This window comes from Vipera berus (assembly GCF_964194415.1).
Source record: "Vipera berus genome assembly, chromosome: 1".
NCBI lineage: Eukaryota > Metazoa > Chordata > Lepidosauria > Squamata > Viperidae > Vipera > Vipera berus.
Genome location: NC_138202.1, coordinates 224,536,110 through 224,557,210, shown reverse-complemented (window position 1 = coordinate 224,557,210; position 21,101 = coordinate 224,536,110). Strand labels below are relative to the sequence as shown.

The window sequence follows — 21,101 nt, the reverse complement described above, 5'->3', positions numbered from 1 at the left end:
AGCTGAAACCAATGGATCCATTCTCCTAATCAATAAAGTAAAATGTTAGACATAAAACAATGGAGAGAAAGCTTTTGAGATGACAATTAGTCATTGCTATTGATCAGAGCTATTATTATCAATTCTTTATTCCCATTTTCAGTGTTTCATCCTTATAATCTTTTCTGTACAATAGCTCTTGCCCACTTCTGCTACTCAAGGCTGCACATGCAAAGAGAGTCACTGGAAAGGCAAGGAGCACTAGGGCACCCTTGTTATAAATCAGACTGAAAACGTCCTTGGGATTTACTGATTCCCTACCTTTATTATATTTACAAAGAATGCAAGACAGCAAACACACCTAACCCTCCTTCCTCCTCCTAGTTTTTCCTAAAACAACAACTCTGTGAGGTAGGTTGGGCTGAGAAAGAGAGTAACTGGCCCCAAATCACCCAGCTGATTTATGTTGGATATAACAAGAAGTGCAAACCAATGAAATACCAAGCATCTATATTCATTCCCCTCTAGAATCAGACAGCCACTGGGAATAGCAGCAGAGAAACCTACCATTCACACATACCTTTTAGTAGGGTTTCCAGGAAAAAGTAGGGTGCTAGACGGGACTTCAGATCAAAGCATATTTTCATGAACATGCTTTAATAAACCTACTCACCCAATGTTAGGAAGTGAGAAAGATACTCAATCTTCCTCAGACTTTGTAGCTGAAGAGGTGGACAGGGATCCTACACTTTTCCTATAAGCTTCAAATGGCCAGTAAGTGTATCAAGCTAACTTGAGGCCACGGGTAAAATTCATTCTACTTGTTCTTGATGGCCCAGATTTCAAACACAAATTATTTGCTAAGTGTCAAATTTATTTAATGGATCTTATTTGCAGAACCAGCTTTTGCATACTCGCATCAGTCTGAGAGTCAGGAAATGTTTGAAGGGAAAAAAAGAAAAGTGAAACTCTTGTTTGCTAGCCTACTTAGCAACATCAAAGCTGCTTGCAACTCTGACTTGGGTATGTTCTTAACAAAATGTATACAGTATACAGTATTCCTAAAGGGAATATCCTTATTTCTCACAGCACAAAGCTGAACTCTTCAATCACGTACCTGAGTCTGTGAAATAGATATTAATATACGGCTAATAATTTTTCTTTACTCCAAAGTATTACATGTTTTTTACCTTCCAGAATAGAATACTGCAGTGACGACAAAATTGCAAGGTGTCTCCATATTGTTCCTTTATGGGATAGCATTTCTGAAGTGCAAAATACATCAGCTTCCAGTCAATATGACCTTTTTCTGACAAAATAAGATGCCTACAAAACTGAACATAAAAAGTGACATTTGAAGGCAATCATGTTTCATCCAGCAGCCAAGTCATATAACAATAATGGAACAGAACTATACATATCAGAAGAAATGTTTTTAGAAAACGGTTTGTGAAATAAGTTAGGGGATTACTGACTCACTAAGGTTTTTTTTTCATCCCTGCCCATAAATTAATTGTTAGCTTATGGCATGGCCAGCAATGCTAGGCAAATATTCTCAATTATTATAGACTCTTATTAAAGCTAAGCAAAACATGGGTTTAGATCAGGTTTTTTTTCAAACTTGGTAATTTTAAGATGTGTGAGTTTCAACCCCCAGCATTCTCCAGCCAGCATAAGTACAGGTTCTGTACCATTAAATTTATATTTAAATGGAAGTAAATTCTGTTGAAACCAGAAATTTCTTTCTGAACCGCTGTGTTTACAATGTACATAAGAGAGCAAAAAAGTACTGCTAATAGTTGTTACATACTTCCTTTTGGAACTGCAAGCAAGTTGGTTTCCTTTTTCTTTCTCCATTTTTTCCCCTGATTCTTTACACAGAAGCAAAGTTTCAGAACCTCACTAGACAAAAGTATATGCAAAACAAAATTTTCTCTTACTTGTTTTTCGGCAAAATGGTATTGACACAGCTTTTTCCATAACTGCCTATCTTCACTGAGCATATATAATGTTGGAGTCACTTGTCCTAAAGTAATGATATCCCATCCATCTGAAAATCTATGTAAGATGTTGTTCAGCATATGTAAAGGAAGATCGCTAAGTGTAAGTCCGTTGTTGATGTGCTGAAAATCAAAAACATTACGCTTAGTTGTCTGTTAATTGAAACACCAAGCGTAAACAGGATTTAAAAAATCAAACATTTATATCAAAAGCAGAGCTTAATAAATAAGCATGATATTCTATAATCAAAACAAAATGTTCCAATAATTCTGAAAATTAGAAGTAGGCTAACTATATATATTGCTATAAAGTACACTACATTTCCAGGTTCTCAAATATTATTAAGTTGGTAGAAAGAATAGGATGTGTTTAAAAGAAACAGTGAGGAAAACAAAACATTGCCCATTTCTCCATATTTTAGCTATATTGGCGTTTTTGTTTCTTCACAGATCATCTATTTCAGATTAAGATTTTTTTTATTTCATGCTTTCTTGTCCTAAAGAGCAAAATGAGGCGAGACAATTCCTAATGACATTCTCACAAAAAAGATGCCCCCACTGTGTCTCCCAGCATCTCCAAGTGATTCTTCCAGATTTAATAAGGGCATAAAAGCTGGATGTACCTTGGTCATCTGAAGATTACTGAGCTGCTGCTGCCACATAAGGATAGTTTCCAATCGGCAAATCCAAATATTGATGTTTCCTACCAGCACCGATTTTCCTACACTCCTGATTAACATGCAGAGGGTGGAACTCAGATCCTGAAGAAGATCTTTAATCAGGCGTGGGTTATACTGGTCTTCCAAAACTTGGAATGGGAATTGAAAGATATACACAGGTAGATGAGTAAACCTGCTTTTTAAGTATAGTGTACACACTTTTCATTCTCCTAGTAGTTAAAATAGAACCTGCCCCCATACCATGCTTCAAACGAACAGGTAATTTTACCTATGTAAACTTTTGCTAGTATTAATCAGAATGAACTCTACAAAGAACATAAGTAACCCTACCGGCAGGCAATCTTTGGGGGCTGAGCGAACAAATCTGAAATTCTAAGAACATGATGCAGCTTTACCTTTCTGAACAATTTTATCCAAAATGTTGAAGTAGTTCTTTTGAGCTGCGCCACTCAAGGACGTCAACTGGGATTTGGCTATTAACTGCAGAAGCTAAAAGAAAACAGCCACCCTTAAATAGTACATAAAAGTCAAATGACACATATCACAAGAAGCTGCAGCAGGGCTAATCAAGCAGAGTGCAAGTGAATGACTCTTCTGATGCTGTCAAAAGCAGCCGGGCTTTGGGTCTGGAGCTTGCTCTTCTCTGCACGTGTGCAAATTCCCCTTTGAGTGTCACAGCAGGAGTGCAAGCCCTGCTCTTAACATCAGAAATTGCTTTAACAGTGACACACAATTCCCCTCCAATTTAATCCTGTCAACTTCAAATCAAAAGGCACTTCACGAGTGATAGTTTTGCCACAGGAAATGCCACAGGAAAAGGTAGTTTTCAAGTTCCTGCAGAGCAGATGGAGAAAAAAATGAACTCTTGCAAAGCCGTTTTCTTGAAAATATTTTTGAAGTCTAGAAAATGTTTTTGCTCTATTTCATCAAACATTTATGAGGGAAATGCAAATATTATTACTATGTTGGAGCCATTTTAAGCACATTCCAACCACAGCACTTCCTGCTGATTTCAATAGGAGGATTAAGAAAAATCAACAAAAGTCACCCAGAAAGGAGGCATGCTCAGATGCTCAATATGTCTGAATATTTAATTTAAAGATACTTAAGTGCATTTCAACATAATCCTAAGCATGTTTAATCAAGTAAATATACTGAATGGATCCAACTATGTGGCTCAGCCAAAGCACAAAACAGTAACTTTAGACAATGTGCTGGTTAATGCTGCTGGCCAAGGGGTTCTCTAGGGCAGGGCTTTTCAATCGGTGATACGCGTACCACCTGCGGTACTTTAGCAGGTGGCAGGTGGTATGTGGCCCCGCCCAGCCAAGTGTAGTGTGGGAGGGAAGAACCCAGCGCAGCGCAGGACTTACTGGGAGAGTGTCCTCTGGAGCTGCAGAGTGGCTGGGCGGAGGCAAAGGCCCCAGGCTAACTTCCGGCTCATCCAGAAGAGAAAGGAGGACGGGGGGGGGGGGGCAGAGACAGGAGAGGCTATAAAAGGAGTCACTTTGGGCGGGAGAGGGAGAAAAAGAGGCAGCTTTGGAAGGAGGCGGAGTCAGCTCTAGCTGCACCGAAGGGAAGGAAGGAGGAGGGTGGGGGGAGAGGAGAGGAGATCAAGCAGGCCGGCCATGAGCCGATCTACAACAAACAGGCAAGAAACGCAGTGGGGGAGGGGGTCACCCTCCACGAGGAATGAAGAAAGGCAGCATCGGCTGGAGGTGGGGCACAGAGGGAGGGAGGGAGGGAGATGGAGAGTGGAAGGATTCTTAGGTGCTTTTGTGACTTTGAAGTTCTGTGATTTGTGCAATGTGGGCTTTGTGTTCTTAAGAAGTGTTTGGCAATTTCTACTTGGCTGATAGCTGATGTCTCTGTGTTGGCTTCTATTGCTCTGCTATTGTTAGCTGTAAGTTTTGCTGCAAGGGATTTTGAAGTATTTTTCTCCTGAATGGATTTTGCCTTTAGCATTCCTTTACTTATAAATGGAGCCATTTGGGGAGGCTGCCTTAGCCGGCAGCCAATAGTTACTACATTTTTTTTCTTCCTTAAGTGCCAGCTCCTTAATTTTCCTTTCTAGCCAGTAGCTAATTCTTAAAGGGGAATGCAACTTTTTAAGCTAGTTCCCTCAGCGGCTTGTCTTTTCTGTCTCTGGAGGCTTTTCCTTGTTCGATGAATATATGGAAGAGGGAAAATATGGGGGGAGGGGTTTCAAATTCTTCCTTCAGAAGGAGGTGGGCATGAGAAAGAGGGAGGCAAGAAAGGAGGGAGGGAGGGAGGGAAGTCCCACCTTAGCACTTGGCCACCAGCAGCCCTGCCATTGACTTTGCTTGTCAAAAGGTTGCAAAAGGGGATCACATGACCCTGGGACACTGTGACCATCATAAATATGAATCAGTTGCCAAGCATCCAAATATAAATCACATAACCCTGGGCATGCTGCAATGATCATAAGTGTGAAAAATGGTCATAAGTCATTTCAGTGCAATTGCAACTTTGAACAGGTTTTTTTTTTGGTCACCTTGACACCTTGCTAGGTGGTACTCAAATACTGCCATATCCTAAAAGTGGTACAACTGGTGAAAAGGTTGAAAAGCCCTGCTCTAGGGTGTGAGAAGCTTCTGGGAATAAAGAAGCTTCTTTGTAACTACTCCGGTAATAATATCATCCATTGAGTTGGGATGCAAGTAGGTAGATAGTGAAATCAATGGAAGATTTAGAGCCAGGCCACCTAAATGTATTATACTAGTTAACGTGCAGATAGCCACATTTTACACTAGTTAAAACTTGTTCTGAATTACCTCAAGATCAACAGCATAAGGCACATTCATTAACTATAAGAATCAATCATGGAACTACACAGGCCAGAAACATTACTTACTTTAACTACGTAATTGAACCTCCGGATGTCCTGAATCGCACTTGAAAAATCCAAACGATTGAAAGCTTCTCCCAAAGTGCAATAGCCATGCCTCTTGAAACAAAAAAGAAAGAAAACAGATGTTATATATACAGAAGGACCTGTAACTAAAAAGGAACAATGAAGCGGGAATAAGAAGTACACAAAGGGTGATTCACATGCTCCAGTTTCCAAGCTGCCTAATCTCTTAACATCTTCGCCAAAGGAATATAAAGGAGGGAAGGCAAGAAGAAGTTTCTATATAAACCTAACAGAGCTCATTCTGCTTCTATATTCTTCTGTGGCAAGTCTTCAATGTCTAGAATGCTTTCTTTTATCTCTCAAGAAGGAAGGTACACATGTAATGTTGTACTTTAGACTAGTGGTCCCCAACCTTTGCGGCCCATTGCTTGCGCTAATTAAGCTGCACGAGAGTTGAGCTGTGCACATGCATGCATGCCAGTCCACCTCTAACATGGCTCGGTTCTGAATAGGCTGTGCCCGGGGGGTGGGGGGGTGGAGTGGGGTGGGGGGGTTGGAGATCCCTGCTTTAGCCCAATTAAGATAACAAATATAAGGTACGGGAAGAAAAAAAATAAAAAATGATTGATACTGAGGCTCCTTCTCCTGAAGTCTCATTAGATCTTTTTTTATAGGTAATATAAATAAATTGATCAACGTGTTTTGGTAAACTGTTCCTATCCTGAAAAAGAATTATTATACAGTATATCCCTTTCTGCAGTTGCACGAGCAGATTTGTTAAATGAGGGACTACCAGGGCCTTTTGGAAACAGTCACTGTACAGAACACTTACTTCACGGGTACTTTCTTTATGAACATATATCCAGTTTTCACGATAAAAACCTGAAAACAGAACCAAGCACAAATTCATTGAATAACCTCAAGTTTAGGATGGTTAACCTTCTCCCTTGCCGAAATTTCTTTTCTATGGCACTCACAGAATTCTGTGGCTGAATTTAGAGTGAGTCCCACCAAAGCAGGATTGCAGCCATTTCGAGCAGGCCTCTGGTCTTGGTGAAAATGTGGTGCTAATGTAAATATCAGCTAAGATTTAATATTGATAAATCAAGTAATGTCACAATAAGTTTTAAGGCTGTTCTGTGAATGACTCCAACGAATTCATGTATCTGACCGTTTGCTGTCCTGTCAACCAGATTATTCAAGAATTATTCAATAAAGATGATTAGACGTATGTACAGGACAGTTCTTCCAACAGACTGCCCTCATTCAAATCTAGAGAAAGGGACTGAACAGTCTCTTTGGGGGAAAAAAATCCCACAGTGTTTAGATGGAATCATCATCAGCATTACATACTTCTAGCTATTTCACAGGATACCAAATCTAAGAGTTATGGGGAAACAACGAAACAAAGAGGACGATATTTACAGTTTTGGCTTAGGATGAAATTTCAATCAGTGGAGCAGAGAAGGTAATATTGACTCAAATCACATCGTATCAAACTGGGAGGAGGAAGAAGTGTTAAGGTGAGCTTTTCGCTTTCTGTTTAGCTTGAATGCCCTCACTACCTTTTTCCTTTAAACAAAACTACATTGTTAGACTTTGGGAAAGAATGTGATTCAACAAAATAACCAGCAAAAACTGCCTCTCGCTAGTCATAACAAAAATGTAATTAACCTACAAGTTCTTCTCACATCTCCCCACTTCCCTCTAGCTAATCATCGTGTTACGCTGAAGTGAGATTCTGTACAATTTAAAAGCTTTTGCAACCACCTTTAAAAAAGAGAAAGGCCTACCATCTGTGGGCCAATTCAGACTCCCTTTTTAGAGTGGAATCACTCCAGCCGACACTTTGGATTTATATTCTAAGTAGAGTCAGTATACGATTTCTTGGACTGATCTGCATTGCTGCAATTTTATATGAATTTATAAATCTATATGAATTTTGCTAAGACCTACGGTTGCAAATAAATCTTTCACTGTAAAAATGCCAACGTTCTGGGATCATCTGGGAGTGAATTTGACAGGGAAACACACACTTTCACATCACAGTTTGGTATTTAGCCAATTTGCTTTTGATTCTACCTTAGAAACTTTCAAGCTAAGTACCAGGGCTGTGGATGCTTGAAAGTACTTTAGCCAGAGCACAAGCAGAGTGCTTTCGCACCAGGCCTCAGTGCATTAACATTACCATGTTGAACTCTTGAGAGCACAGCACTTTCTTTTCAGGCCTGGGAGAGTGGGTAGCCTGAAAGAGTCAGCCTATTTTAATAAAAGAATGGGAGGTTATGGTCTGAGGTGCTTCTCCTGAATCTTTCGCACGGCATGGCTTATTAGGAGCCTCCAAAGGGAAAATTCTTAAAAGCATACGCTTACATATGCACGCACACAGTTGTTTTAATAAAAGTTTAATAAAGGAGCCTTAAAAAGTTGTTTTAATGCTCTTTTATTAAACTTTTATTAAAACAACTGTATGTGTATATATGTAAATGTATGTTTTAAGAAGTTGTTTTAATGGCTCAGTGGGTTAGGACGCTGAGCTTGTCGATCAGAAGGTCGGCAGTTTGGCGGGTCGAATCCCGAGTGCCGCGTAGCAGAGTGAGCACCTGTTACTCCTCCCAGCTTCTGCCAACCTAGCAGTTCGAAAGCACATAAAAATGCAAGTAGAAAAATAGGGACCACTACGGTGGGAAGGTAACAGCGTTCCGTGCGCCTTTGGCGTCTAGTCATGCCGGCCACATGACCACGGAGACGTCCTCGGACAAACGCTGGCTCTTCGGCTATGAAACGGAGATGAGCACCGGCCCCTAGAGTCAGAAACGACTAGCACGCATGTGCGAGGGAACCTTTACCTTTACCTTTACCTAGAGAGCATAATAGCCTTGAAGGGCAACTGTGTGAGTCAGATAAATCCTTTGTTCCTTTTTCTTTCTTTTTTTTCCCAGAAGAAACACTTTGGTGCAAATCCTAAACATATGCAGCTTTTTATGCACATATACACACACAGAGGAATCCTTACCTAGCCTATGCTTCTCACGTACACAAGTATTTTGCAGGCAGGTTTATGACGGCTCTGCTGAGGCAGAAAAGTTATTGTCAAATTGCAAAGAACATTAAAAACTGAAAAGCAATTCTTGCTTACACTGAGATTTTGCAGTGTTCCTAAAGTGATCTTTTTTCCTTTTCTTGCTTGCAAATTCACACTCGGTACTGCATATTTCTTCATCGCTGTTCAAGAGGCTGAAAGCAAACCACAGAGGCAATGCATGAAATGTGTTCGACATAGGGAAGAGCCAAGCAGGCTGTGCTCAAGCAATATTTAAACAGGCACCAGGGTGAAGAACTTGGATGAGGTCACTCGCAACACCGTGATGCCTCTGAGGAAGAAAGGAGCTCTCTTCTACTTACAAAAACATTCCTGGTCTCCAGGTAAGGATGTATACACTTCACACAGAGAATGGCTCAGATTCTGTTCTGCCACCTCGGCTTAAAATATGCCACATGGCAATGCTCAGACAGGCAAGCCTTGCTAATTGGAGGATATGGATACATGAATTATTATTGGTATAAAGTAATTATAATTCACATAATTCACCTGTGTATATAAAGCACCTGAAGGCAGGACAAGAAACAACGGATGGAAACTAATCAAGGAGAGAAGCAACCTAGAACTAAGGAGAAAGTTCCTGACAGGTAGAACAATTAACCAGTGGGACAACCTGCCTCCCACCCTGGAAGATTTTAAGAAAAGACTGGACAGCCATTTGTCCGAAATGGTGTAGGGTTTCCTGCCTGAGCAGGGGGTTGGGCTGGATGACCTTCAAGGTTCCTTCCAACTTTATTATTATTATTATTATTATTAATTCTTTACAAGCAAAGTAAGCTCTCTTAACTATAGCTCAGGCACTACAAAAAAAAGACAGTTCCAATAAAGGTTATACTCAAGGGTAATACAATATTTTATTTTTGTTTTAAAACTAGTATTTTGTGCTATTCAACATACTTTTAAACTTCCTTTAAATATGAGTTTATTAATGTAAAAAGTACCAAGTGATCTATGTGAATTCTATAATTACACTTTCAATTTTCACAAAGAATTTTTTTTAAAAAGTAGTTTTGTAAAAAAAAAAAAAAGACCCAGCAAGCTCTATTTTTCCAGAACCCAATCCAATATGGTTTGCTTTGCTTACTTCACAAATACTGGAACTATAAACATGAACAATGCAACGACGTGAAAAGAAAGGTGTTACTTTGCTATTTTTATTCTTTGATGGGAAAATTGTGTACAGGAGTTTTCTCCATTCACTGAGCTCAGTATCAAATGAAAAGTATTTATCACTGTCAGTTCAGATTTAAGAAACTCATACCTTTATAAGCTGTATCCAGTAAGCACCAAAGAGAAAAAGAACAGAGGATACAGGGAGGAAAAAAAACTTCCGCCCACTTCTCTAGGGATAAAACAGTAACTAATAAAGTAATAACAGTGCATCACAAATTCAACATTGCAATGCAATCATGTTTTTGAAGAGAAAAAATAATTCTCTTTGGACTTTTTTTTTAAACAAAATCCAAATTCAGCCAGCCATATGTGGCATAGAAATTATCTGCTCCATATAAATCTAATCAGAAGTAGAGTCTTCCAATAACAAATTTTAATGAAAAACATCTCAGTAGAAAAATAGCACTATGAATCACAAGGCCGGAGTAAGAAATGAAACCTGATATTGCTACCTTGCACTCAGCTGGGACTTTAGGTTCACTTCCATTTACACAAAGAAAAATCTACCAAAATACCACAGAAAACAGCAGGACCTATTAGCCAGAAAGAAGACTAATTCAATTATGAAAGTTTTCCCTATTACCAAAGAACTTGATTCAAATGAACTAAGGTAAAGTATTGAGAATGTCCCATTCAATCCCAATCTATGTATTGCTGCAGGCCCACAAAGAAATAAATCTGGAGAGGGAGAAAGGTCATGGCCTTCCAAACGTTGCTTGAACAAAACGCTTCTTACTCTTTGTCAGCAGTCTGGCTAGCTGAGCACTATGGAACCAGAATTGTAGCACACTGGCTCTTGAGAGGATGATGCCATAAGAGCCATGGTCCGCAGTGGTTAAAACGCTGTGTTGCAGGCTAATTCTGCCAACTGCCACCAGTTCGATTCTCACCGGCTCAATGTTGACTCAACCTTCCATCCTTCTGAGTTCGGTAAAATGAGGACCCAGATCATTGGGGGCAATATGCCGACTCGCAAAAACGCTTAGAGGATGAAGCAGCATATAAGTCAAATTGCTATTGCTATCTCCACCTATCAGAGAAGTCCATTACTATACCATTAATTGGAGTAATGAAGCATTGAATTCTGGTGCTATATTTCTTGTTTTCCTTCTCATCTACAAAACGGTGGGCCTCTTGAAAATGACTCTGCCTTTTTCTCACAACAGGAAGAGTTGAAGAGGTGGAAGGAAGGATGCTGGGATAGTTGGTGAGTTAGGGGCAGAAAAGTCACGCTTCACTCGACATCTGGTCCCCACCTCGCTTTGCCCACCTTCCTTGAACCAACTGCAATATGCTCAGTTTAGGCAATACATAAAGTGTAAACCAACCACCTCACAGTTTCAAACACATTATGTGAATCCACAAAATGAAAAATTCAGATGTGGGGAGAAAGGAAAGGAATGGTGAAAGGATTAGCACTTTGAAGAGAACTCCTGGGGCTTTCAGGCTAGGTTCCTGCTCCTAAGCATCCCCTTAGTGCTAAATGAGCCAGTGGAGAGCTAATAAACCTGTGCTCCTGCACATTTTTGCTATGGAGTAAATGTGCAACAAGTGGAAGCAGTATATAATTCTTGAATGATCTTTCAAAAGCTAGGCAGCATCAGGATTGGTTAAATTTCAATGAACACCCTACAAAAGTACAGAACTTAATTAATGCTTGCTCTGTTTTTGCTTAATACCATATTTGTCTTGGGTTCTGAACTCCCCATGCAGCTTCAGATCGTCTCTTGGAAGCTGTGCTCGTTTCATTTGCCATAAGACTGTAATAAAGGAATTGGGTTTAAAATTGTATATAACTGAGAGCGAGAAATAGTAAAAACCCAATCAGATATATACTGAAAAAGCGCTAATGGATTGAATACCAACTTTCTGTTATTGTCTTTTATTTTAGGCCCCAAATACTAAAAAGACAATAATTACAATATGTGGGGCTGTCAAATGTTTGATCTAACAAGATCATTATGCCGCAAAAGCTGTAGAACCATTACTTTAGAAAATTTTTATGTGCTATACTGTGCAGTACTACATAACAAGTTAAAACATAGGTTAAAATGTTAGACACAATATTTAACCTCTAGTTGAAATATAGTTATTACCGTATATACTTGAGTATAAGCCGAATTTTTCAGCCCACTTTTTGGGCTGAAAAAATCCACTTCGGCTTATACTCCAGTCAACAAAAAAAAAAGAACTTACCGAGGACTTGCGCGCGGCCGAGCTACTTTGCCTGACGCTGCTGGGGTCGCCCGGGCGCCTCTGCTCGCCCTCAGCAGCACCTGGCCCAGAATCACATGCGAAACAAGCCCGGCAGAGGAGCCGGAGCGGCGAGCAGAGGCGCCCGGCCCAGATCCTGCAAGGCCCGGCCGAGACGCGCCCCCAGCAGCGGAGCTGCTCCGGCTCCTCTGCCGGGCTTGTTTTGCATGTGAGCTACTTTGCCTGATGCTGAGAAGACCCGCTTGGGCACTCGGGTTGGTGTCAGTCTCCGCAGGCCCTTCTCGTTTCCAGGAACGTCAAGCGCGCTTGGCTCCCCACCCCCACGGCAGGGCAGGGCAGGGCAGAGACTTGCTCGCCCTTCTGACGGCCCTGAAGAGAAACGAAGGGCTTGCAAACTCCCCGCGAGAAGCTGGGCGAAGCGCGCGGCTGGGCGAGTGTGTGCCTGCGCGCGTATTTACGAAAGAAACGCTCCGAGAGTTCTTCTTTCTCCGCCCCCTTGGGGGGAACTCTAGCGACTACTGTAGCCGCGCTTCTCTTCTCGGCTCCGAAAATAGGGATTTCTACTCTCTCTCTCTCTCTCTCTCCCCTCCCCACCCCGCATTCTCCTGCCTCTTCGATTGCGACAATAAAAGGGCGAAGGGTGCGCTGGTTTCTTCCTCCTTCCTCCCCCCCTCCCCTCCCCTCCCCGATTGTCAGGTGAGGCAGCTGGAGGTCTGGCCGGGAGATTGTAGCCGTTTTGAAACGCCGCGTCTTGAAACGCCCGATCAGCTGATTTTCGGGTGGAAGAGCCGCGGCTTGAATCTGTTTGCATCTGCCTGAATTAGACCGAAACGGCCTGAATTTGACCAGAGTTGCTTTGTAATGGCTGGAGGAACTGCAGAGGAGGTCTTGCCGGGAGATTGTGGCCGTTTTGAAACGCCGCGGCTTGAAACGCCCGATCAGCTGATTTTCGGGGCGGAAAGAGCCACGGCTTGAATCTGCTTGTATTTGTTTGAACTTAACCAGAAACGGCTCGTAATGGCTGGAGGAACTGCGGAGGGAGTGAATGCTCCAGCCTGGAATATTTGGAAAGGCTGGGGGAACCGGATGAACTGCAGCTTAAGCGACTGTTGCCGGAGGAGCCATGGCTTGAAACGCCCCAGTTTTGGGGCAGCGTTTGCTTGTTCCCTCCCTCCCTCCCCTTTCCCTCCTCTCTAAATCCTTCCTTCCTTCCTTCCTTCCTTCCTTCCTTCCTTCCTTCCTTCCTCCCTCCCTCCCTCCCCTTTCCCTCCTCTCTAAATCCTTCCTTCCTTCCTTCCTTCCTTCCTTCCTTCCTTCCTTCCTTCCTTCCTTCCTTCCTTCCTTCCCCAGCCCTAATCCGGAAAGTGGAAGGAAAGAAGAGTAAAGGCTGGGCGGAGGAGGAGGGGAAGTGCAACCCTGCACTATTCAGCTCAGTGAAGTCACGCTTGAAACGGCTTGAAACGCCCGATCAGCTGATTTTCGGGGCTGCAGTCGCTTAAGCTGCAGTTCATCCGGTTCCCCCAGCCTTTCCAAATATTCCAGGCTGGAGCATTCACTCCCTCCGCAGTTCCTCCAGCCATTACGAGCCGTTTCTGGTTAAGTTCAAACAAATACAAGCAGATTCAAGCCGTGGCTCTTTCCGCCCCGAAAATCAGCTGATCGGGCGTTTCAAGCCGTTTCAAGCGTGACTTCACTGAGCTGAATAGTGCAGGGTTGCACTTCCCCTCCTCCTCCGCCCAGCCTTTACTCTTCTTTCCTTCCACTTTCCGGATTAGGGCTGGAAGGAAGGAAGGAAGGAAGGAAGGAAGGAAGGAAGGAAGGATTTAGAGAGGAGGGAAAGGGGAGGGAGGGAGGGAGGGAGGGAGGAAGGAAGGAAGGAAGGAAGGAAGGAAGGAAGGAAGGATTTAGAGAGGAGGGAAAGGGGAGGGAGGGAGGGAACAAGCAAACGCTGCCCCAAAACTGGGGCGTTTCAAGCCATGGCTCCTCCGGCAACAGTCGCTTAAGCTGCAGTTCATCCGGTTCCCCCAGCCTTTCCAAATATTCCAGGCTGGAGCATTCACTCCCTCCGCAGTTCCTCCAGCCATTACGAGCCGTTTCTGGTTAAGTTCAAACAAATACAAGCAGATTCAAGCCGTGGCTCTTTCCGCCCCGAAAATCAGCTGATCGGGCGTTTCAAGCCGCGGCGTTTCAAAACGGCCACAATCTCCCGGCAAGACCTCCTCTGCAGTTCCTCCAGCCATTACAAAGCAACTCTGGTCAAATTCAGGCCGTTTCGGTCTAATTCAGGCAGATGCAAACAGATTCAAGCCGCGGCTCTTCCACCCGAAAATCAGCTGATCGGGCGTTTCAAGACGCGGCGTTTCAAAACGGCTACAATCTCCCGGCCAGACCTCCAGCTGCCTCACCTGACAATCGGGGAGGGGAGGGGAGGGGGGGAGGAAGGAGGAAGAAACCAGCGCACCCTTCGCCCTTTTATTGTCGCAATCGAAGAGGCAGGAGAATGCGGGGTGGGGAGGGGAGAGAGAGAGAGAGAGTAGAAATCCCTATTTTCGGAGCCGAGAAGAGAAGCGCGGCTACAGTAGTCGCTAGAGTTCCCCCCAAGGGGGCGGAGAAAGAAGAACTCTCGGAGCGTTTCTTTCGTAAATACGCGCGCAGGCACACACTCGCCCAGCCGCGCGCTTCGCCCAGCTTCTCGCGGGGAGTTTGCAAGCCCTTCGTTTCTCTTCAGGGCCGTCAGAAGGGCGAGCAAGTCTCTGCCCTGCCCTGCCCTGCCGTGGGGGTGGGGAGCCAAGCGCGCTTGACGTTCCTGGAAACGAGAAGGGCCTGCGGAGACTGACACCAACCCGAGTGCCCAAGCGGGTCTTCTCAGCATCAGGCAAAGTAGCTCACATGCAAAACAAGCCCGGCAGAGGAGCCGGAGCAGCTCCGCTGCTGGGGGCGCGTCTCGGCCGGGCCTTGCAGGATCTGGGCCGGGCGCCTCTGCTCGCCGCTCCGGCTCCTCTGCCGGGCTTGTTTCGCGTGCGAGCTACTTTGCCGGCCGCTGCTGAGGGAAGATCTCTGGAGAGGAGCATAAGGTGAGCTGCTGCATTTCCCAGCCTCGGCTTATACTCGAGTCACCAACTTTTACCATTTTTGGGGGGTAAAATTAGGGGTCTCGGCTTATATTCGAGTCGGCTTATATTCAAGTATATACGGTAATCAAAGACGCATAAACACTTGTTATCACAACCTGATTTCGGGGTGAAACTATATTGTTGCTTAACACTTAAAGGAAGCAGGCATACAATCATATTCTTATATATCAGAGCAATTTTGTTTAAAACAGCTATTAAAAGTACAACCTTGCTTGTTATATTTATTCCCAGGTGAAAGCAAATGTGCAGACATGCTGCAGTAGGAACAGAGTTAATACACAAGCAAACTACGTTGAAAGTGGTTGCAATGAACTCATGAAATGAAATAGCCCAATGCAGCACAGAATAAATAGTTCAAGAAGACTCAAAACATTTGCTGCAATTAGCTGGAATTCATCAGCTACAAATGGCAAGTGTTCTGACTATTACTCATACACAAACTATGTGATCCAGCTGTGAAGAACAAAGACAATTTTTTGATATAACAGGCATGGAATTTCTCCCAAAATATAGGATTTGGAGAGTTAAGAGGCTCCCTACCTTGTACACATCTGGAGAGCATTAGGTTAAACAGAATGTTTTAAATCTGCTTCAGGTCATATTTGAAGCAGCATTTTTAGCATAATATGTTGAGAAATGAACATTATTTTGCCCATACATACATAAAAGCTCACTGTTAAGCAATCCAAGCAGGACCATTGTAACTAACCACTTTCCTATATTGTTTCAACTTGTGTTTTAAAACAAGCCAGATATTAAAGCATGCTTATCTAAGGAACAAAGATTTCTTAATTTGTTCAACTAAACAAGTGGACTGAATGCACATGCTGGTAAATTAACAAGTTAAATTATAAACTTCTAGACTTTCATACTATACTGATCTCCAGATTCTTTACTAGGGTTACAAATATCTAGATGGCCCAAAGGTGTTTTTTCAGGAGGCAATGGGTTCTTGGATTAGAAGCGAAATGTCTTCAAAGAAAAACAAGAAGTCCAGTTGCCTCTTGAAAAAGCACCTTTGGGACAACCATGACCTGCATGACTAAGAATCTCCATAGAAATATCTAGATAACTGCTAGATGGCAGCAAAGGAAGCTTTCCCTTATATTGCTTTGCCATCACCTAGCAGTCATTTGGATTGTTTTTTTTCCCCAGCGTAGCCCTGTGGTTTTTGGCTTTGTCTTTCACCTAAAAGCAAAGCTCACCATTGCCTTCCTGCTACTATCAGTGATTTTCAATCAATTATGGCCAATTTGGAACTACGTTACAATTCAGCTTTCCCCAACCAGGATTCTTCTGGTAGACTGCAATTCTAACCAGTAGCTATGTTGGCTTGGAATTTTGGGAATACAGAGAATGCTCAATGGGAAAAAGTTGGCAAAATTAAGCAAGGCAGAAAAAGAGTCCCATGGAAGAATATATCATCTTGTTATTACCATTAGAAAGGTTGGTGACTACATCCAAGGACTTTTATCTTGTATGAAGAAATATACAAAATCAACGACTCTTCTTTCCTGCCGAAGTGCTCTCATTGCTTTTTTGCTACTATTGGAAAATTAGACCTTGTGTCTTCAAACTGCTATTTCTTGAATAACTTTGTGGTGAAAATACCATTTCTTCCCAAATCTGTAATTTCATAATTTTTTTCAGCTCAAACCTAGTTTTAGCAACATGGGTCCAACAGCCCACCTTGTATTTTAAATACTGAAGTCCCCATGGCAACACTGCATCAGATAATTACAATTACATTACAAATGAACACCATGATATTTTAAATAAATACAAGCAGCTTTCAGCTCTCCTTATCTTACCCAAAATGGATGTCTCCTCACCATGGAGAGTACACGATTTGTGCAATTACTCTCATAATTGATTTAAATGTTTAGAAACAGCAGGATAGTATTAGTTTTAAACATTTACAAGATCACACTTGGTTTACATCCAATTATATAAAATTTAAACTGCATGTTTCAAAGCAGCGATAAGATCTTTTGCAATTAATTGTTGCTGGCTGCAGAACATTCTAGTGAAACCTGCAAATGTTTTATCCCAAGATGGGTGGATTTTCTTAAGTCTAAAATCCAGAAACCAGCAGCCTGGGTTTATCAACATCATTCAAAACCCACCATCTTCTTTATTTTTCCCCATATATTTTATTGATTTTTTAAAAACATAAATCACTTAATAGTTGGTAAACAGTGTGTTTGCTGGGTTTACATTTGTAAAAAAAAATCATTAAAATCATTTTTTGTCCTCAGATTTATTTTGTAGTCTTAAGGGATGAGGTGTTTTTTTCCATTTCTTCTCTCCTTCTCTGTTGTTGTTTCCTGGAAGTTTTTGTTGTTGTTGTAGAGTTAACTTAGAAATAGATTTAAATTTTCAAATTTATTTTGGATTTCTTTGTGATATGAACTCAGTGTTATTTGAATTAGTTGCAGTATACTATATATCTCCTCCTGAGAGGTATTTATATTTTCTTGGTGTGTTCTATCTACACGTCTCTGATCCATGATGGCCAAAAGTTGAAGTTTTCCTTCTTATCTGCAAATAGTTTTAGAGTCCCAGTTAAATAGATATTAAAAAGAGTTCAAAAAAGATTTTTTTTCTAAGGTTTATAATTCTCTCTTTGTCTGCAGCCCAATTGTTGTTGTTGTTTTGTCACAGCTGTTCTTTGTTATTAAAGCTTTGAAGGTCACAAACACAAATTAGCTTTTCCCAGATTTTGGCAAGTTCTCTATGGAAATCATAACTGTCATAATCTTCATCCACCACTAGGTGTCAGCATCTATTTAGTTTTCAATATGAACAATGGTCTTTAAAATGAGTGTCTTAACCACTCAACAATTTTAAACTTGTCCAAAGTTAAATTTTAGCTCTGAAGTTTATAAATATATTTCACTACCATATATTTTGATCCTCCATGGAAATTTTAATTCGCCGCTTCCGTTAGTATAAGGGTGGGGTGGAAGTCCCCCTCCTTCAGTTTCGGAGGTATTTTGTTTCTTGGGGATCTTTTCCAGGAAATTAAGTGTAGAATAGAAAAGGGAAAATCAGATTCCTCAACCAGTTTCAAGCATGCTGTTTACTGTTGTGCAGTTAGTTCTTTTGGACTTCGGTTGCAAGTAGCTTGGGCTGATCGGTGAAATACAGCCTTTCTCCTGTCAGGTTAGAAGGCTTTCCCCAAGATGAATGGAACAACCACCATCATTCCAGAGTCGCTGGGGCACCCTTCTTTCTTCACCACCTCTCTGGGACGGCTTGGGCCCACTGGAGTCTCCAAGCAGGACAAAAATTAGCCGCAGGGGTGCAGCAGTCTGCAAGCCCGCAACAAGTCGCTACCGCGCGAGACCGGAAGTCTCACCATCTTCTTTAATTATATCAAATATTATATATCATTTTAATTATCAGCTTAACAAACGACAGGGTTTGTCCTAGCTGTCCCTTCTTCCTCCTGCCTGGCCTTGAGAAAAGTCTATAAAGCCTATTTCCTGGGTATCCTAGTAGAGGTTCATGACATTACACTAAAAAAATATACAACATATACAGGCCTGTCATTTAGGCAGGCTGTAGTAACCAAAGAATGGAAGGTAACACAACTGCAGCAGCAGCAGCAGTGTTTGGTGGTTTAATTCAGGTACTATATCCACGGAGAATATCACTGTGTCAGGTATCTGAGCAAAGAACTCTTCAATGTGCCCTCAGCAAGGAACACCCAAATCCTACTCAGCGAAATGCTGCTTCTCCTCAGCAACAGTGCTGTCTCTGCACTATTGGCAATAAGATTGCTTCAATAAAGACTCCAGGCAGGGTCAAAGTCGTCCATTTTTCTAGCCTGTTTTACAAAGATGCAGTGCAGCATGGTTCCAGGAGTGGGGTATCCCTCCCAGGTGGCTAGCTTGCAATTATACTCAGGCCTGGATGTCTTTGTCTCCAACAAAATGGCATCTATTCCCCCATTAGATGTGGGCTTCATTACTGGAGTGATACATCCACCCACTGAAAGCACACACATACACACACACACTCAAACACAAAAAACTAAATTCCAGAAGAGCAAAATTATGCAGTTGCATTGCCAAATAACATGAGCAACTATCCATATCTGAATGGAACTGGAGGCTCGTGGTAGCTTCCTCTGTGGACTAAATAAGTTGGATGGTACAGCATTTTATATATGTATATGTGTATATATGTATATGTGTATATATACACACACAGTGGCTTTATATACACAGTTATTCTATTTACCTTATGGATAACCCCATCTTCATTTTTCTATGCTGTCTCCCAGAAAACTTACATAGGATGGTTGATGTCATCAAGCGGATTGCCTTCATCCTCAAAGTCAGAGCTGCAAGGCTCACTTCTCTTCCAACCGTCTTCTGTTTTAATCCATCTCCATCCGGGAGATCGCCAGTCCTGACCCAGAAAAGGCATGGTTTCCTTAAGGAAAACAAGCAGTCAAGCTAATTAACCATGTTGCTCTTAGGCCAGCTTCAGAATTTTTCAAGGAAATTAGTATAACAAGAGACAGCCAAGCATGGAAGCTGAAACTGTTAGTAATAATCAGCTGATCTTGACAGGACCCATCTCCTTTTGCTTATGATGAACTTTCAAAGGCAAGTCAACGGGGAGGCAACCTCAGAATAAAAGCATGCTGGGGGATCCATCACATTTTCCAGCCCAGGCTCTTGCAAACACAAGGTAAGGATTAACGAACTGAGACTGAATTAAGGGGGGAAATTCCCATTAATAGGTCGTTGAAAATATGGGGAAACAATATTCCGTTATGGAATCAAACTCTCATTGCAGATGATGACCTCGCTCGTCACTTTCAAGATAAAGGAGGTCAAGACCCCGATCCCCTTACAGGAAAACTGGAAAGCAAAGGGCAACCTTCCAAAATCTGTAGACGAGCAAGCAACGAGGAGGAAGCGGGCTTCAGAAAACACCTTTTTCAAAGGCGAAGGGAGGAAAAAGAAAGGGCAGCGCTGTACGAATCTTTTTCGTCGGTGTTGCATTTGGCTTCCTAAACCACGTCACCGATCTGCTTCTGGGGTAAGCCATCACAGGGCCCGACTGTGCCAAGAGGCGCCACTTGGCCGTTACAAAAGGCGTGCTTTTTTATTCGTTCGACTACAACAGCGGGGACGTGTGGAAGGAGACACGCCATTCATTCGGGACAAGGGGCTGCGCTGACGAATTGGGAGTCGCCCGGCGACCTCCGCCTTGCGCAACCCCCGCGCAACTTCTCCTTGGCTGGGGTAGACGAGGGCAGGAGCGCGGAGCAGCGGGAAAGAGAAGGAAAACGCAGCCACCAGCTTGAGGAGTCCTCCCCCGCTTCCCACCACGCTCTCCTCCAACGTTAGGGCGACGGAGAACAAAAAGGCTTCCCTTGCCGCCCGAACGAGGAGGCAAGAGTCCACCATACCGGCCGCCTCTTCGGCCGAGGCGGCCCCTTCCTCCGCCGAAAGCGTCCTCTAGCCCCTCCCCCCCCCGAGCCCCTTCCCTCACAGCAGCGGCGAGATCCTCCCGCCATGCTCACCCCAGCCAAGAGCGCGCAGCCCGAGAAGACTCCCAGGGCTGCTGTTATTGTTATTGAAGGAAGCGACACGGAACTTCCATTATTCCCCCCCCCACCACCACCCCTTTGCTTTCCTCTGATTGGGTCCGTCGGCGCCGCGCTTGTTGCCATCCGGGATCCCGCCCGGCCATTGGCTAAACCGGCCCTAGTGCTTTTCCCCAAGGCTTTCGGCCTCACGTGACGAGAAGCGGCGGAGCACGTGCCAATGTTTTGGTGAAAAGGAGGGAGGAGAAGAGGGCGGGGTTGGGGTGGGCTCAAACTCTCCTCCCCTCCCCCTCCCCCGAGGGGCGGGGTTTCAGGCCTTAAGGCGTTGGGAGGAGTTGGGGTAGTAGATTATTGACCTATTGAACGTATCCGCT

At 43.0% G+C, this 21,101-nt stretch overlaps 1 protein-coding gene across 6 annotated transcripts in view; it reads right to left on the bottom strand.

Annotated features, from left to right (window-relative positions):
* FBXO25 (F-box protein 25) overlaps positions 1-20,777 on the bottom strand; it is a 29,986-nt gene extending 9,209 nt beyond the window's left edge. For 3 of the 6 annotated variants that reach the window (XR_014028737.1, XR_014028738.1, XM_081346559.1), the window contains exons 1-10: positions 20,704-20,777; positions 19,459-19,601; positions 11,490-11,570; positions 8,674-8,771; positions 6,367-6,416; positions 5,535-5,627; positions 3,055-3,148; positions 2,603-2,787; positions 1,920-2,102; positions 1,170-1,313 (exon numbers count right to left, since the gene is read on the bottom strand). Coding sequence is in view for 1 of the 6 variants with exons in the window: in XM_081346559.1 (XP_081202685.1) it covers positions 1,170-1,313; positions 1,920-2,102; positions 2,603-2,787; positions 3,055-3,148; positions 5,535-5,627; positions 6,367-6,416; positions 8,674-8,771; positions 11,490-11,570; positions 19,459-19,595 (1,065 nt within the window). In the remaining 5 variants the exon portion in view is untranslated. Of the gene's footprint in view, positions 1-1,169; positions 1,314-1,919; positions 2,103-2,602; positions 2,788-3,054; positions 3,149-5,534; positions 5,628-6,366; positions 6,417-8,673; positions 8,772-8,939; positions 9,001-11,489; positions 11,571-16,594; positions 16,613-19,458; positions 19,602-20,703 lie in introns of those variants that run through there. The other 3 variants (XR_014028739.1, XR_014028740.1, XR_014028741.1) reach the window with 3 other exon arrangements.
* Between the last annotated feature and the right edge of the window lie 324 nt (positions 20,778-21,101).